At 46.5% G+C, this 16,875-nt stretch overlaps 1 protein-coding gene across 2 annotated transcripts in view; it reads left to right on the plus strand.

Moving 5' to 3' along the window:
* Positions 1-2,710: 2,710 nt before the first annotated feature.
* Positions 2,711-16,875, plus strand: part of LOC142575307 (zinc finger protein basonuclin-2-like) — a 313,202-nt gene continuing 299,037 nt past the window's right edge. The window contains exon 1 of one of the 2 annotated variants that reach the window (XM_075684557.1): positions 2,711-3,348. In XM_075684557.1, the coding sequence (XP_075540672.1) occupies positions 3,258-3,348 (91 nt within the window). In that variant the 5' untranslated portion in view covers positions 2,711-3,257. The remainder of the gene's footprint in view (positions 3,349-16,875) is intronic. The other variant, XM_075684559.1, reaches the window with a different exon arrangement.

Below are 16,875 nucleotides of genomic sequence, written 5' to 3' on the forward strand. Positions count from 1 at the left end.
CTGCTCCGAGTGCCGGGTAAAGGACCGCGCAGGAACGTCGGCTGCGCATTTTCGTGGCCGCTTGTTTCCGCCAGCCACGATGGACCGGGCACTCGACACTTGGTGCGCACTGGGAGGCGTCCTTCTCTTGTCGACCTCGTGTACGTCGATCGTAATAAAATGGAGAAGACAAGCGCACCGCCGAGCGACATATCTGGCCAGGCTCCGATTTTAAGGTCACGTTTAGCTTTTGCAATCTCGAATTCGAAGCTGTGAGGTAAGCCTGTAGGCGAGATCTTTCTCTTGCGAAAGCGGGCATAATCAGATCATCGATAATGGATAATTGAGAAAATAGCCATCAAATAATTTTTCGTGCTGCAAGCACATATAAAATTAATCGGTATCGGTCCCGTTATCTTCGTCCTGTTCTCAAGCCCCAAGTTTCTTAGCTGCATTACATCCAGGCCTCTTTTTTTACCTTCGTGACGAGGACGTGGTCCCAGTGCAAAAATCAAAATAGAGCAGGCATCCGGGAATCTTGCGCAAATTGGTGTTGTTTCACGGGAGGTACTTCACCTATTCTTCTTTCCCCCCTTGTCACGCTTGGTGTTCTTCAGTATCACTATCCATACGACAATAATTAAAGTTCAGCATTTTGTGAAAAAAGAAAGAAAAAAGAGACCAATGCAACTTGTAAGTACTTACTATCACAGTGCGAAGTAATGGCAAAAATATGCCGTAAGCACGTCAGCTGCACTGACTACATTGCAAGACGCACTCGGCCAACATAAAAAATGCCACTCTGGCCTTACTTGAGCACAGACGGTTCTCATTTAGGCTCCGAGGTTGACGAGTCTTCAACCGATCCCTACGGGTAGTTGTCTCCACCGCGGTTACAAATGCTCGTGCACTTATTTTCATTCAAACGAGAAAAGCTGCCAGTCAGTCTGCACGTTACGCAGCAGCGTCTTTGCTGGTACCACCTGTGTTCCTGCGCTGACAATTCTTGACTATGAACTAATAGACGCATAAAGGCCTTCTTTCATCGTCTATATCTTTTCCAAACGATGCAATTGACGACAAGCCAACTTCATCAAGCGCATAGAACAAATGACATAGTTGATTTGATGAGCTTACTTTCTTTGTGGGCTATGTACATAGGTGTAGGCTTTACCAAAACGTAGTCGGGAGTAGGGAGCAAATGACAAGAAGAAGTTGGGTGAGGGGTACAGGGTGAGCAGCCCACTGTAGCCAGACAGCGCAGTGAGCCGTATTCCTCGCCTAACCTTGGTGCGTTTGTCTTCTGCAGGGGCCAATAGGTTGGTCCTTATTATTTCCCTCAATCCTTTCGTAATCTCACCTTTATCAGGATAGTGAAACACTAGTTAACTACACCGCTTTATCTTTTCATTCTTTTTTTCATTTCTCCCTGGTGAAAAAAGGAAATCCCAAATGCCGATGGCCTTCATGCTTTTTTGGCTTCCCCGCAATATTACAACCCTTGCAGTGAAAACAACTTGTACAGAAAAGAACAAAGAGTGAGTGAGTGAGTGAGTGAGTGAGTGAGTGAGTGAGTGAGTGAGTGAGTGAGTGAGTGAGTGAGTGAGTGAGTGAGTGAGTGAGTGAGTGAGTGAGTGAGGGTATTTTGGTTTTGTTCCTATACTCTTCAGAAGAGGCGATATGATGGAGGACGCGTCTCGGGCGCACATTCTTGGCACTTTCCTTTTTCTTTTCTATGTCAGCTTCAGATCCTCACATGTTCGTGCTAGCCTACGAAAAGGGTTAAGCAGGACATGGTTAACAGAAGAAATAAAGAAGGGCGTTTAATGGATTAACTAGTAAGGAAGGACTCTGCTAGTATCTACAAACAGACACAAAATTTCGATGGTACATGGTACTAAGAAGTGGACGATAGTTGCTGAACTTCACTTGGCTATACGTTTGGCCGTAAGGTATTCATGATTATGAATTCGTTTAGCGCTTAAGAAATGGTGCGGCGAGTGATGATCTGAATTAAATGAAAAAGTAAGAGTGAGGGCAACCCAGCAGAAAGACAGAAGAAAATAGACAGCATCACAATACATCAATGAAACCAGAGTCCCATGAAACATTGGCCCTGCAGTTCTGTGATTCTTTCAAATGCATCAGCAAAGCAATCATACTTTCATGTGCGCTAAATGAGATACATGGGAAGGGAGCGAAAGCAAATACACAGTGGAAAAGCAAATCTGCATCTTCAAGAGAGATATCTATTTCCCAATAATAATTATCAGGCGAGCTTTGTTCTGGTGTTACGGGCTCCCCTCTTCCCTCCCCACCCATTCGTTAGCCAGTATGGAAGTGCAGAGAAGGCACAGCAGGAGCGCTGCTTCGACGAGCTTCGCGCTCTCATACCCCGATCCGCTTCTTCGGTTTCCCCCTCCGCAGGCTGAAAAGCGGTGCGCTCATCGTCGGCCCGGCGGCCGCGGCCTGTGGCGGCGCTTGCCTGCTCCTCGCCGCGCGTCCGAGAAGGAAGCGGCCAGCGCCGCTTCGGAGATCAATCAGCACGGTCCCGCTGTCGACCGAGTTGGCGCGGCGCCACGCTAGGCGGCGGCGTCGGCGGCAGCGCCGGCGTCCGTGTCGCCGCGGCAGCAGGCGCATGCGTGGCTCGCCGGGTCGCTTTCCCGCAGAGCGGCAGGAGGGAAGCGCGTGACTTCCCTCGCCCCCCACACGCCGCCTGCCGCGCGCTTCCGCGGCCGCCACAACGTCTCCGACGTCGCGCCGAAGGCGTGGCGTGACGTCAAGACTGCACGTGACGCCCCAGGCGGCACCCCCCTACCGCCACCCCCAATTCTCTTCTGTGATCCTCACCCCCTCCCACCCCCTTCCTTGGCTGTCGGCCCCCTCGGCGGTGGTGGTCGTCGCCGGCCAATCGGAGGACACGTCCCGACGCCGAAGGCGACACGACCGCGCGTCGCTGTCGACGCTGCGCTGCGCCGTCGTGTGGGCAGACCACGAGGCCGTCGCATCCTCCCGGAACTCGTGGGTGCGCACCATCCGAACTGTCGCCGACTACTGCGTCTCCTCGGAGAGATGTCGCGCAGGTCATTGCTCTGACTTGACTGTGAAGGCACGTCAGCCATGTGACACCTGAAGAGCAACCGTGTCGGGCGGCTGTGGTGGTCTGTGTGTGTGCGCGCGGGCTACTCGGGAAGTGAGACTAATCGTGGGTTGTGCTGACTTTCCCACGGAAACAGCCGCGAGGAACTTTGCGGACTGGCCTGGTGTGTCCGAGTGCTATGCTTACGCATCCTTGGCTCCAGTTCTTGCAGCCACCCGTCGTTCCACATCTGCATGCATCGCCGGCCGTGTCAGCTGCCGCCGCCAATGGTGAGTCATCGGGTTGGGTCACGGAAAGAATGTTTTGGGTTTGTCAGTACATCGCATGGTGCATAACAAACGGTACTCGAGCCACGCGTGTTGCACGTGTTGACGTGCCGATCGTTGACTGAGGAGAACGGACGCAGTAGGCGCAGGCGCGGCAACCATTGCAAGCTGTGATTTTCCTACTGATCAGTGCGAACAGTTGCAGGCAGCGCGAGACAAAGCTGAGCTGTTAACATCGTATACGTTCAGTTACAGTGGTGCGTGCTCGTGAACACTACCATTTCAGATTGGGCGCGCACAAGTTACTGTGCAAGGTGAGTGGAAAATCGTAACCACGAATCAACTCGAGGTCGTCGACTTTAGTTGACAACACGGAAATGAGAAGCGGAGCTACGACCTTATAACTCTGAGTCGGCGAACGGCCGTGGTAATGAACGCAGGAAATGGACACCGAGTTGGTCTTCCGGTAACCGTACGCGATACAGGGTGCTCAGACATGTTCCTTGCTGTTGTTGTTAGATATTTGCAGCGTGGCAGACGAGAGGAAAGAGGAACGAAAAACTGTCTCGCGTCTCAAGCAGCGCACCCAGGTGGCCGTAATATCCGCAGCTAAACATTACGCAACGAGTGACTTTACTGGTTGTGCCGGAGTACTGGCATCTCACAATATGTTTACGATTCCATGCTTTTTCAGGCTTTTCGCGCTTGGCCAGTGGTTAGAGCGACGGTCTGCCCACATTATCAACGGGATCAGGCGGCCGTGTGTGGTGGATGATAAGAATAGCATAGAATAAGGCATAAGGCATCGCTGCAAAATAGCGGCCAAGGCCGCTATTTTGCAGCGATGCCTTATGCCTTATTCTATGCTATTCTTATCATCCACCACACACGGCCGCCTGATCCCGTTGATAATGTGGGCAGACCGTCGCTCTAACCACTGGCCAAGCGCGAAAAGCCTGAAAAAGCATGGAATCGTAAAAGGCATCGCTACAAAATACCGGCCCAAGGCACCTCAACGCCAAAAGTCATGGCATTACTATGTGCGTTACGAGCTAGTAACCTGAGAACTGGTGACAACATCTATTGTTATCAATCGAACGGTCATATTAGTTCAACTGTCGAAATCTTATGATTATGTCAATGTAACGTACAAATAAAGCACGCATTTATGTCTTATCTGTGACTCCTCTAGTAAGCTCTGACGGTAAACAGTGCGCAAATTGATATTGCCCTTGTTAATGGGAATCGACGCTGCTGGCTGTTCCGTAATGTGAGCCTTACTCGTAGCTTTGCATGTGCTGCATTGCGTTGCGTTTTGCTGGAAGACTGTAAGTTAAAATATATTTTGATTATAAATAGAGATAATTGCACACTCTATAGGATACAGCTGCACTTGCACAAGGTGAGGTATATTGTCGTAACACGCAGTTACAAATTTGTGCACCACATGCTACATCGTTGGACTGCCTAAATGCTAAGAAATCTTCGTACAAAGCCTAATTTACAAATGTGGAAAAAAAAACACTAAGTATTTCTCGGACACACACTAGTCCTTCAGACAGCAAGTGTAGTATTTTCCTTATGCTTTAACCGCGTAGTAACTAAAGGGTTCACAAATCAACCTTTAATTTGACATTTGAACACACAATGCAGTGGCGGGATCAAAGCCATCCAGTACTAAAAGAACCTTCTAGTTACCAGAAAATTTTGATCAAGCACCACTTTTGCAATATCCGTGCCGGAAATGTGCCGCGAAATATAGTGGCACCTTATTCCTCCCCAGTAACATCGTTTGCGCAATATGAGACGAAACTACGTGAAGCACCAGTGCACTGTTGAACATAGGATGGATGGATACAACTTTCTTGTAAGTCCGGCAAGGTTTAACGCGATCCGGGCTCAGGTCTTCCACGGGGGAAGGTCAAGGCCCTGCCTCAACGCCGCCTCACGGGCTTGCTGGACTGCCCACGTCTGGACTCCGAGGTCTGAGCTGCACAGAGCGGCGGCCCACCTCGATGACAGGGTCTCCGAAGTAACTGCCATCTCTCCTATAACTACATTGCACTCCCACAGCATGTGTTTGAGTGTTGCTGGTCCTTCCTGGCACAATTTGCACAAGTCGTCCTGGGGAGGTATTCTGCAGGAGTCCACCTAGTGGACTGTCCATTTTGGCCGCTGCTGATTGGATGCAGCTGTACGAGGGAGGAGGAGATGAGCGGCCCCAGCCAATCAGCAGCGGCCGAAATGGACAGTCCACTAGGTGGATTCCTGCAGAATACCTCCCCTGATGCTTATCTGGGAAGATACGTTTCAGACGGAATGGATTAGGGCAGGTGTTCGTCTGGAGTTGTCTCCAGGCGACGGCCTGCCTCCTGTTCAATTTGGGACTCGGCGGTGGGTATATCCTTCTGGCGTTCAAATATGCACTGGTTATGTCGTTGTATCTGGTGAGTTTATCCCGTTCTCAAGTATTCTTGAATACTAATGCTTGTCACGTAACCTAATTTCGTTTAAGGTCTAATATGAACCGAAATTCAATAAAGCAATTAAGAAATTATGAATGAATATACTTTGGTGAGTGATTGCTTGACAGTTGCAGGGGGTGTGCCATGGCGTTACTAATGACGAAGTTACTGAACAACATCTTGCTAGTGAAGGTGCTAGCCGTGCGCAACTTGCACTTTCTGTCGTCGCCTATTGTTAACATTCTGTTACAAGAAAGAAACAATTTTTTAAAATCTTTTGTGCACGGCCTGGAAATGCTCTTTAATTTTATATGACAGGGGTGGTGTGCTTATAATTGAAATACATGTAAAAAAAATGCTACCACTTACGGACATCAGCACGTTCGGCTCACCGTCACGGCTATCTGTTACCGCTGCTGTCGTTGCCACGACAACCACGTGCTATATGTAATTTTTTTTTTTTGCTTTGTGCGGTACAATTAGGCAAGCCTTGAGCGCGGGAAAGAAGAGAAGCCCCACTTTGAAAGCAAGTAATGAGTCAAAGATAAGCCCGAGGTAAATAGTTCCCCTCGAGGGCATATGGGTACGAGACGCGAACATACCTGTACGATAATTATGGTCTGGCTGACCAGTTTGAAACAAGTGTTTCCGACAAACGAGTAGAGCGATTATTGTCTAGTTAATAAAAATTGGCAGCGTGTGGCAGAAAACGTCTGGATGTGACAACAGAAGCACCCAACCCTTTCTGCACGTCAGCATGTCGCTGCTTTGCAGGGGAGAAACGTTTGGATTATTGATGCGTACACCGAATTACTGCGTAGATCATCAGATGCGGAGCGATCAGAAATACATAGAACGAGAGATAGAGTAAATGAAAGGCAGGAAGTTAACCAAGGTTAACCAGGACTGAGCTGGTTGGCTACCCTGTGCTGGACGACGGGCAATTTTATTACTTCGGCTACTGCAGTGCAAGTCAACTCCTGTCTTCCTTTATTTCTCTTAATCTTGGCCTCAAAATCGTGAAGTCTGTAACGATCAATTAACAAGGCGTTTTCTGAAAAAAATAATAATAACTGGTTCTAACGGAGAACAAAAGATCTCGGTAAACGCAGCTCGTCGTTCAGTGGATTTATTCACTTAATCCTGAACTGACATTCAGGAGCTTGCCACTCACTGAAATTCCACTACCCACAAAGCAGACATATATCCATAGACTTCAGTATACGGCGAACTTCACCACGAGGCTCGTCTTTGGAATAATTAAGTGCCAGATTTCTAAAGGAATCGAACGGTGCAAAAAGACGGGACGACCGACGCAGCGCTGTGCCTGTCGTCTTGTTCGCTGTCCGGTTCCCCTCACAACTTGCCCCAACCAGCTCAGCACAACCAATGTGGCATAACGTGGCCCCTACGCCGTTGAGGAAAATGAAAGGGAACACCAGAATTTGCACTCAAGGGACCTCACCTGCTCAACGTCTGCTCCGCACGTGGAAGCTTTACTTTATACTAAATGCACAACCGGAAAACTGTTTTGAACTTGTCGGCTTCGAATCCTATCGTACGAGTAATTGTTGCGTGGAAACAAATGCTATGTTTATTTCATATTTCTACGTATAGTGCATATAACAGGTTGCATTTGGTCTACCATTCTTATATCATTTTAGCCTATCCACTCAATAGATGACAGTTGTCGACTAAAGTGATCATATCCCGTAACACAAAGAAGCGCATATTTACGACCACTTACTTTTGTGTAGATATTCAGAAAGAAAACAAATAAAGAAACAACAAGAAAGTGGTACGCAGGTGGATGGTTTCAGAGATATACTAGTGGTTTAAGACGGCTACCCATTAGCCACTGAGCTAATCGGCCAACACCAGCTCTTTTTCACCCCGTGTCCGACGGCCAACCCAAGTTCTAGTGCGTGTCCAAGGTCTACAGTTCTCAAATATGGCGGTATTTACAACCAGCGCACATTCATCTTGGCACGCATACTGCGACGTTGTTCATCCTTTCCCCTGCCTCACGATGCTAAATCGGGCTTCTCGTTTCTTGCTCATCTTAATTCATCTGGGGCTTATTATTTTTATTCACAATCGATTTCCTTTTCTTCTTTTTCGAGAAGGCTGCAGAATTAGGAGGAAGTTTCAGCCACCGTCAGCCTCTTGAGGTTTAAAAGATTCTACCCAATCTCTATAGTTGGCAAAGGTCCTGGATCTGGATGAGCGAAGGATATGGCGTTCTGCTATTGATCACAAAGACGCACGTCCCACGTCTAGTTATAGTATAGCGTAAGCAGGAATAACCACTCAGGAAGACGCAAAATACATGATGCTAACTTCCAACAATGTTCTTGGAAGTTAGGGCAGTGTCTGTGTGTTGTGCATCAGTGTTCCTGTTTCAGCTACTAGACTACATTATGATGTCATACCAAACTGGCCACATTGGCAATACACCTCGACTTATACTAGGTGCCCGGAAGGTAACTGTGCAGTGAGGAAACAAACAAAAATATACGCATAATTTTCAATGACATTGCAATTTCACGTGTAATTTGGTAGCGCAGGACGCATAGCAAATACGCCTGGTAACTATTCTGGGGCACGCTCAAAGGACGGAGGTCCGAGAACCATCCTCACGTGCACGTTGCAGGAGCTACAGACAGTAATAGCCGAGTGCATTGCACAGATAACTCCAGCAGCAGTCCACCTAGTGTTTTAACAATATGCAGCGTCGTGTGCAGAGATCTCTTCAAAGCGGGGGTGGACATTTTCAGCATCACCTGTGCAGTGACGACTGCATTGCCGTAGGTAAAACTTCACATTTTAAGACCATCATTGGCTCTGCACAGTTACTTTTCGGACGCCCAGTATTTGTGTTACGTTAAATAACGCTGAGAAGGAGAGGGTGCGAAGGGGGTGAGGGTTATGTGCGTGTGTGTGTGTGTGTGTGTGGAAAATTTGCTTTAACTTCCTTGAATGCCTTCTTTAGGGTACGCTTTGGAGATATAATCTCTGTTGATTACTATTACAAAATAATTCTTACAGAAGAGGTGTTCATAAACCAGGGTGCCATTTAATCCGAGTAACGAGCATAGAATGCCCTGGCCAGTGACAAATGGCTCTTCGAATAAAACAAAAAGTGATAAAAGAAGCTTCGCGGATCCGGCCCCTCTTGCAAGCTCGAGTTTGGAAGCAGTAGCTGTCTGCTTCAGTTCGCGTCTTTTCATAATATTACGCGATTGCTCTCTTAGCACAATGACAAAAAGCGCCGCTATATTCATGGCCCACGATAGGAGAGACGCGGATGCTTCACGGCGAACTACGAGAGAATGGGGACAATCGAAGCGCGTGATTTGCTGCTCGCTGACAACACTTTATATACAGCTGTCCACGTGGAAGATGCCCGTGCTGATGGGATTATGCACTTTTCGTGAGCCGTTCCATCTTGCGCTGACACATTGAGAGCCGGATTCGTGTACGTGCGTAAGCTGCGGGCAGCAGCGCAGTCCGCACGCAGTGGCCGCGTGCGGAGTCCGGCGCCCGCCCGGCGCCCGCGGTTAAGCGCAGCGCACCTGTCGCTTCGTGCAGGCGTTGCTCGTTTTGACGCTCTCATTGTCACGCCTCATGACAGGGGTGCATAAAGCACTGACGGTATAGAATAGGGTGTTAGTTGGTTCAGGCATCCATACTTCAGCCCATGATCTCTCCCTGTTTGCGATGTCGGATATTCTCCGTACGTATGGAGGACACGAGAAACGATATCGCTCGTTGTTTGTCAACTTATGGAGAAAGTTCACAAGTAGGGAGGAGACGTGCGCTGAAACAAGAGCCGATTCATTCATTCATTCATTCATTCATTCATTCATTCATTCATTCATTCATTCATTCATTCATTCATTCATTCATTCATTCATATTAAACAATCTGCTGAAGTTAACGGGCCGTTATGGGGAACGACAGCTTCTCTGAAAACTGGAGAGGTTTGTCTGGCCATTCGTCTAAAAGGCTATTCCATATATAAATTAATTATGTGAAATGACACTTATTCATTCAAGAAATATACTACGGAGATGGCGTGCACGATGAAGAAGGAAAAAGAATTCCATGCGAAACCACAACGAATGTCTCGCGTGCGTCCAACTGCTTTATTTGTCTAGTATAGTGAAAAAAAAAGTTGTGACGGTCACTAACCAACGTTTCTTAAATGACTAGAAACTTTCATTTAAGAGGAAGCTTTAGCTCAGGCCCAGCTCCGACGCGGCCCATTCAAATACATGTAAAACGCAAAAACGCTTTTCTGAGATAACCCCTGGATTGATTTTAATGAAATTTCTGGTATTTGAAAGAAAAAGTTAAATTCTAGTGACTGTTGGAAGTAGAATTTTGATCTAGCGCCTGAATTTTGTTTACATGATTTTCAAAAATTAGAAAGTTTGAAAAAATAGAAGCGCGAAGTTTACAAATTAATAGCTCTGCATCAAGAACAGATGTCGCGGTTCTGTAAACGGCACCCATTAGGTCATTGAAAGCGGGCATATTCTATATGTCATTTTATATCTTACATGAATTTGTTACGTTGTGTACAAGGGTTCTGCAAAAGCTATATTTTCATATAACTAATTTTTTTTTTAGATTTATGTGTGACATATCAATTTTGTCCGATTTAGATGTACTACGCGATTCACAGAATTGTGATATCCATTTTCCTTGCTGAGTTAGAGAGTTGTAAATTTGATAGTTTTGTTTTGTGAGAATGTTCGATTTTTGACAATTTTAAACAAAAAATTGATGACCAAAATCAAAAATTCGAAACCAACAGTCATTAGATTTTAAGTTTTTCTTTTAAATGCAACAAACCTCGCCACATTTGGTGAGCGGTTGCCGAGAAATACGATTTCTTATACGTGTATTTAGATAGGATCACCCGAGCTAAAGATTCCTCTTAATAGATAGCCGTGTGACGTCAAACGAGGTATGCTGCCACAGTCTCAGAGAAAGAAAAATGATTTCTTATTATCAGAGCGTGTACTGTTCTCTGATTAAGCCGCGTAAAATTTCTGGTGAGTACTGAGGGCCAATAGACCGCAGATACTTGCACGAGCTTTGCGTGACTGCATGCAACTGTAGAGGCTTAGGAGCTTCATCAAAATGACCACGAAAGCTAAATCGCCAGAGCCATCGTCACAAGTGCGCATGCTCAATGTCGCTACGAGATCGACCAGATGCGCGGACATCATTCCACGTGTACAGGTTAGCCATGACAGCGGCAGGATGCAGATTCAAGGGGAACGTCAGGGGTGCAGAATCAGCAGTATCGTTGCAGCTATAGACAACTACTCGCAGCGCCTAGAAAACGGTGAAATGCGCAGACTATAACGTGCACCATTTCAAGTGCGGAGATTCAGGAGCACCAGTGCTTGCAACTGCGTTGACTCTGGAACACCGTGAGAGCAGCCGACTGACAGACTCAGGAGCAGCACGGCGACTATGCAGACTCGCGAACACCACGGAAACGGGCAGGCGCGCAGGCTCATGGGAATTATGACACTGACGGTATTAAGCAAGGTATGAGGACCACCATTGCGACTCCTTGAACTCAAGAAAGGCATGAAGACAGCCTGATGCGCAGGCTTATATGCCTTGTATTGTAACTATACTGACTCACGGAAACGGCCAGAGACGCGTACCCGGGGTCAGGATTGCGTCTTAGCAAAAGCGTGAGTATAATGGCCATTACCAGATGTGCGAACTCGGGATTACAATTGCAACTACGCAGACCCAGCCGGACCATGATGACGGCTGAATGCGCATAAGTCCGAGCACAGTTCGCAACTGCACCAACTCAAGAGCTAGTACCTTGACAACGTGAAGCACAAGCACCAGTGCTTACAAAGTCGTCGAGCGATGCCAAAAATATGGCTGGCGCTAACTTGGACAGAATCCGCGAAGCTGCTCTAATGTGAGAACGACCTGTCATTGGCTATTACCCGGCCGTTCCCTGCACAATCATGGTAGCAAGCGATGCGATGATCAAGTCATTAAAAGTTGTGAATCTGGGCTGTAATTAGGTGATGACAGACCGGGCCTCCACAGCGCTTTACGGCTTTATTTAGACCAATTATAGGTACACTTACGGCGAATTAAATTAACTGTCGCGCTTTTTGTTCTTCTTAAGATGCAATAGAAACACTTACTTTATAGAAGAAGTTGTATACATCTTTTCAGAATTTTAAATTCACAAACAAGATCTAAGCCACCATATGACGCCTTGAAAATTCGGCTCGACATTCTACAACATTTTCACTTGATTTCTTGACGTACCTGATGAAACAAACAACTGCTATAGTCAATCCTAATTAATTACTTATTATTAGAAACCCAATGATAGTACTTGTTTCGTGGGATACTTTCCAGCAACACCGTGTCACAGCCTCGTTAAAGGGTAGTGAATCACATATTCTTCTTAGATGTTCGCCCCACGCAGACATATGACACCTTGTGCACAAGTTCGCAAATCCATAAGGCAATTGGGTTCGCAACAAATCATTTGGATATTTGATGAACTCCATCATGGAGAACTCGTTTGTGCCTTACTACTGCGTGCCGCCCTATCTACCGCGAAATGGTCTTTGCTCAGAAGACGCGGCCATAGAAAGGGGGAGCGGGAGGAAGTACAGGACACACGAAGCGCTTCGTGTGTCTTGTTCAAGAAGGTCCTGTGTCTTGTTCAAATCGTTCAAGCAATGCATGTGCAGCCGTGTGCAGCCCTCACTTGCATTGCGGCGCACAGTCGCTGCCGCTATAAGAACTGTCAGTATCGTCAGCGCTTCATCACTTGCAACGGGGCGCAGAAAGTTAAGGTTAGGAAGTCTGCTTAATGGTTTTACGCCGTCCTGAGCTGACAAGAAAGAAATAGAAAGAAACGCTTTCGCAGCAAGTGCTTTTTTTTCTTCTTGCTCTTCGAAAACGCACGTTGTTTCAAGTTCAACTTTTACATCAACATGATCGACTGCATTCGAACAACGACGCGCTGCTTCTCCTGCACCAACAATTACCGACCGTGGCACGGACACTTATTGGCTTCGATAAAGGGACCCTATACTTCAGGCCAAACGACGTCATCGGTGAGATCATCAGATATGTTTCGGGCCTTTAATGAAATCACTAATGGCCGATACACACGCTAGGAGCCATGCCCAAAGCTCTGCGTAGTATCGTGTACGGATTAGCTGAAGCTCTCTCTCGCCAGAAGAACATGGCATAAAAAAAAATAAGCACTTAGGAGTGTCTGTAGTATTCGACATGCGCATTGTGTAAAAACTTGGAACCTTGAGATAAGAGATTTTTACGCAACCCTTTTTAAGTTTGGTTAAGTCACGTTTGGTTGCGCAGACTTTATGCAGAAGCTTCGACAATTGAAGTGGTCATCACATCATGCGGCATCGATGGCTACGTAACTCGCGGGCCGACCGCTACGTCATTTATGCTGATCAATGCTTAGAGCCTGGAAGTGCTGCCTGGCAGTAATAAATCAGGCTGAATAGATAGACTAACCGGAGCTTTCGAATCAGACAATATTACCGCCACCAAGATAGGAAAACGATATCAATTACTTCTGAGCCTGCCTCATTACAGCAGCTTGCGCCATCTTCACTATAGCCATGCAGATGAAGCTGCTCGACCACAGTGAGAGGGAAAAGAAAGAGAGAAGGTGGTGATGTTAACTAAAAAAGCGTCTGGTTGTCTATCCTGTGCTCGAGAAGAGGAACATGGAAATAGAGAGAAGGGAGAGAGAGAAAGGCGATGAATGTGTGCACGTGCGCACAGTCAAAAGCAGCTCACACAAGCCAGACATTTTAAATATCACTAAAGTGCCATTACTGCCCTCTGGGACGATGATCGGTGGAGATGGTGCTCCAGCATCGTTTGTACGGCCACTCGACCGTACAGTAGCTGCTTGACAAGGGCACGAAGCCGTCATAGACTTGTGAAGAAAGATAGCTGCAAGAAGGCTTCACATTTTTTCTCGCGAACTGGCAGACAACTCTGCAAGTTCACAACTCTACAATTCTACCTGTGCTTCCTAGGCTCTTCCCTATACAACCTCACCTTCTGTATTAAGCCTCTATTCGGGATCTCTCGTGGAAAGGGTGTCTTACGAATGACTAATTCATCTTGAAATGGCTGATTAAATAAGCGAGACTATCAATGATCCTTCCCGATGAAATGAGTTCAGTGTGGTGATGTGAGTGCTTGGCTGTGGCATGGAGTGGTTAGGGAAAATTGTCACTGTCAAGGACAGAAATCCTGCGGAATTTCACACCAACAGACGGTGCACAAGTTTAAGAAAATCGGTGTTTCAATTTTTAAGCCTACAGGTCGATATGGACTCGTATTGTTTTGCGGCATGCCTATCCTTCTTTTTTTCCACGTTTGTCTGCTTTTTCTCTCCGCTGTTGTTTCCGTCTTTCATTTCCCCTTACCCTTCCTCTTGTGCAAGGTAGCAAACCAGAATCTCATCCGGTTAACCTCCCTGCCTTTCCAATCCCGTCTCTCTCTCTCTCTCTCTCTACATATATATATATATATATATATATATATATATATATATATATATATATATATATATATATAAATTTGGCTTTCTATTTTCAAGGCTGTACTGGCTCCCTGTCCCCCTGTTTTGTTATCACTCTCTCAGCGCGCCAGTTTTGCAGTCCTTGCGAAAACTGACGTTTGCGCAGGAAGGAAGGAAGGAAGGAAGGAAAAAGTGGAGGAGGAAGGCAGGGAGGTTAACCAGTTTTGCCTAACCGGTTTGCTACCCTACACATGGGAGCGGGATGGGGGGGGATGAAAGATGGGGAAAAGAGATAGAGGGCACATAACACGGCACACACGTTTGCGCAGGGGTTCTGATGCAAATAAGGGATCCAACGTGGTGGCTCTGCGGCTATGGCGCTCTGCTGCTTAGCACGAGGTTGCGGGTTCGATCCTCGACCACGGCGACGGCATTTAGATGGTGGTGAAATGCAAGATATTTCCTGTAGTAAGATTTACGTACGCGTAAAGTGACGCCAGGTGGTCAAAATTATTCCGAAGTCCTCCACTACGGCATCTCCCAGAGCCAGAGTTTTGCTTTGAAAGTCGTTAAACGGCAGTGAACCTACAAACAAGGGTGCGCGTATATTTGAAATCACGAGTAAGAACCGAATACTTTTCCATGGAATTGAATTTGCTATTCGAATCGAGAAACTAACATACAATTTCTTCAGATATGCGATGATGATCGCATGTTGAATAGGGGTTCTTACGGTTATTCAATGCGCGGTACTCTTTACCATCAAGATCTCCACTGCAACTCATGTATAACAGAACAAAACCGAGGCGCATGTTCATGGTCCATCGGCCACTTCAATTTGATGTTATAAGCCTATGAGAACTTGCGATAAATGTTCACCTGCTTCTTAAGTGCAAGTCTCTCAGTCGAACGGAGTTGAAAGCGACGTTGCAGACATTCGACGAAGATTTTTCGCTGATTGAGTTTTAATGCGAACTCAACGGATTTATGTGCATCACTTGCATGTTTGCAGGCTTATAGTGTTTTCCTAAGATACAGACATGTACAGGTATCCAACTCAGCTTCACTTGATCAGAATCATCATAATAATAATAATAATAATAATAATAATCATCATCAGCCTGGTTACTCCCACTGCAGGGCAAAGGCCTCTCCCATACTTCTCCAACAACCCCGGTCATGTACTAATTCTGGCCATGTTGTCCCTGCAAACTTCTTAATCTCATTCGCCCACCTAAATCTCTGCCGCCCCCTGCTACGCTTTCCTTCCCTTGGAATCCAGTCCGTAACCCTTAATGAACATCGGTTATCTTCCCTCCTCATTAAGTGTCCTGCCCATGCCCATTTCTTTTTTTTTGATTTCAACTAAGATGCCATTAACTCGCGTTTGTTCCCTCACCCAATCTGCTCTTTTCTTATCCCTTAAAGTTACACCTATCATTCTTCTTTCCATAGCTCATTGCGTCGTCCTCAATTTGAGCAGAACCCTTTTTGTAAGCCTCCAGGTTTCTGCCCCGTAGGTGAGTACTGGTAAGACACAGCTATTATACACCTTTCTCCTGAGGGATAATGGCAACCTGCTGTTCATGATGTGAGAATGCCTGCCAAACGCACCCCAGCCCATTCTTATTCTTCTGATAATTTCCGTCTCATGATCCGGATCTGCCGTCACTACCTGCCCTTGCCTTGTATTCCCTTACCACTTCCAGTGCCTCGCTACCTATTGTAAATTGCTGTTCTCTTCCGAGACTGTTAAACATTACTTTAGTTTTCTGCAGATTAATTTTTAGACCCACTCTTCTGCTTTGCCTCTCCAGGTCAGTGAGCATGCATTGCAATGGTTGCAATTGCATGCAAAGCAAGGCAATATCATCAGCGAATCGCAAGTTGCTAAGGTATTCTCCATCAACTTTTATCCCCAATTCTTCCCACTCCAGGCCTCTGAATACCTCCTGTAAACATGCTGTGAATAGCATTGGAGATATCGTATCTCCCTGTCTGACGCCTTTCTTTATAGGGATTTTGTTGCTTTCTTTGTGGAGGACTACGGTGGCTGTGGAGCCGCTATATATATCTTTCAGTATTTTTACATACGGCTCGTCTACACACTGATTCCGTAATGCTTCCATGACTGCTGAGGTTTCGACTGAATCAAACGCTTTCTCGTAATCAATGAAAGCTATATATAAGGGTTGGTTATATTCCGCACATTTCTCTATCATCTGATTGATAGTGTGAATATGGTCTATTGTTGAGTAGCGTTTACGGAATCCTGCCTGGTCCTTTGCTTGATAGAAGTCTAAGGTGTTCCTGATTCTATTTGCGATTACCTTAGTAAATAGTTTGTAGGCAACTGACAGTAAGCTGATCGGTCTATAATTTTTCAAGTCTTTGTCGTCCCCTTTCTTATGGATTAGGAATATGTTAGCGTTCTTCCGAGATTCCGGTACGATCGAGGTCATGAGGCATTGCGTATACAGGGTG

The sequence above is a fragment of the Dermacentor variabilis genome, chromosome 3 (genome assembly GCF_050947875.1).
Source record: "Dermacentor variabilis isolate Ectoservices chromosome 3, ASM5094787v1, whole genome shotgun sequence".
Classification (NCBI taxonomy): Eukaryota; Metazoa; Arthropoda; class Arachnida; order Ixodida; family Ixodidae; genus Dermacentor; species Dermacentor variabilis.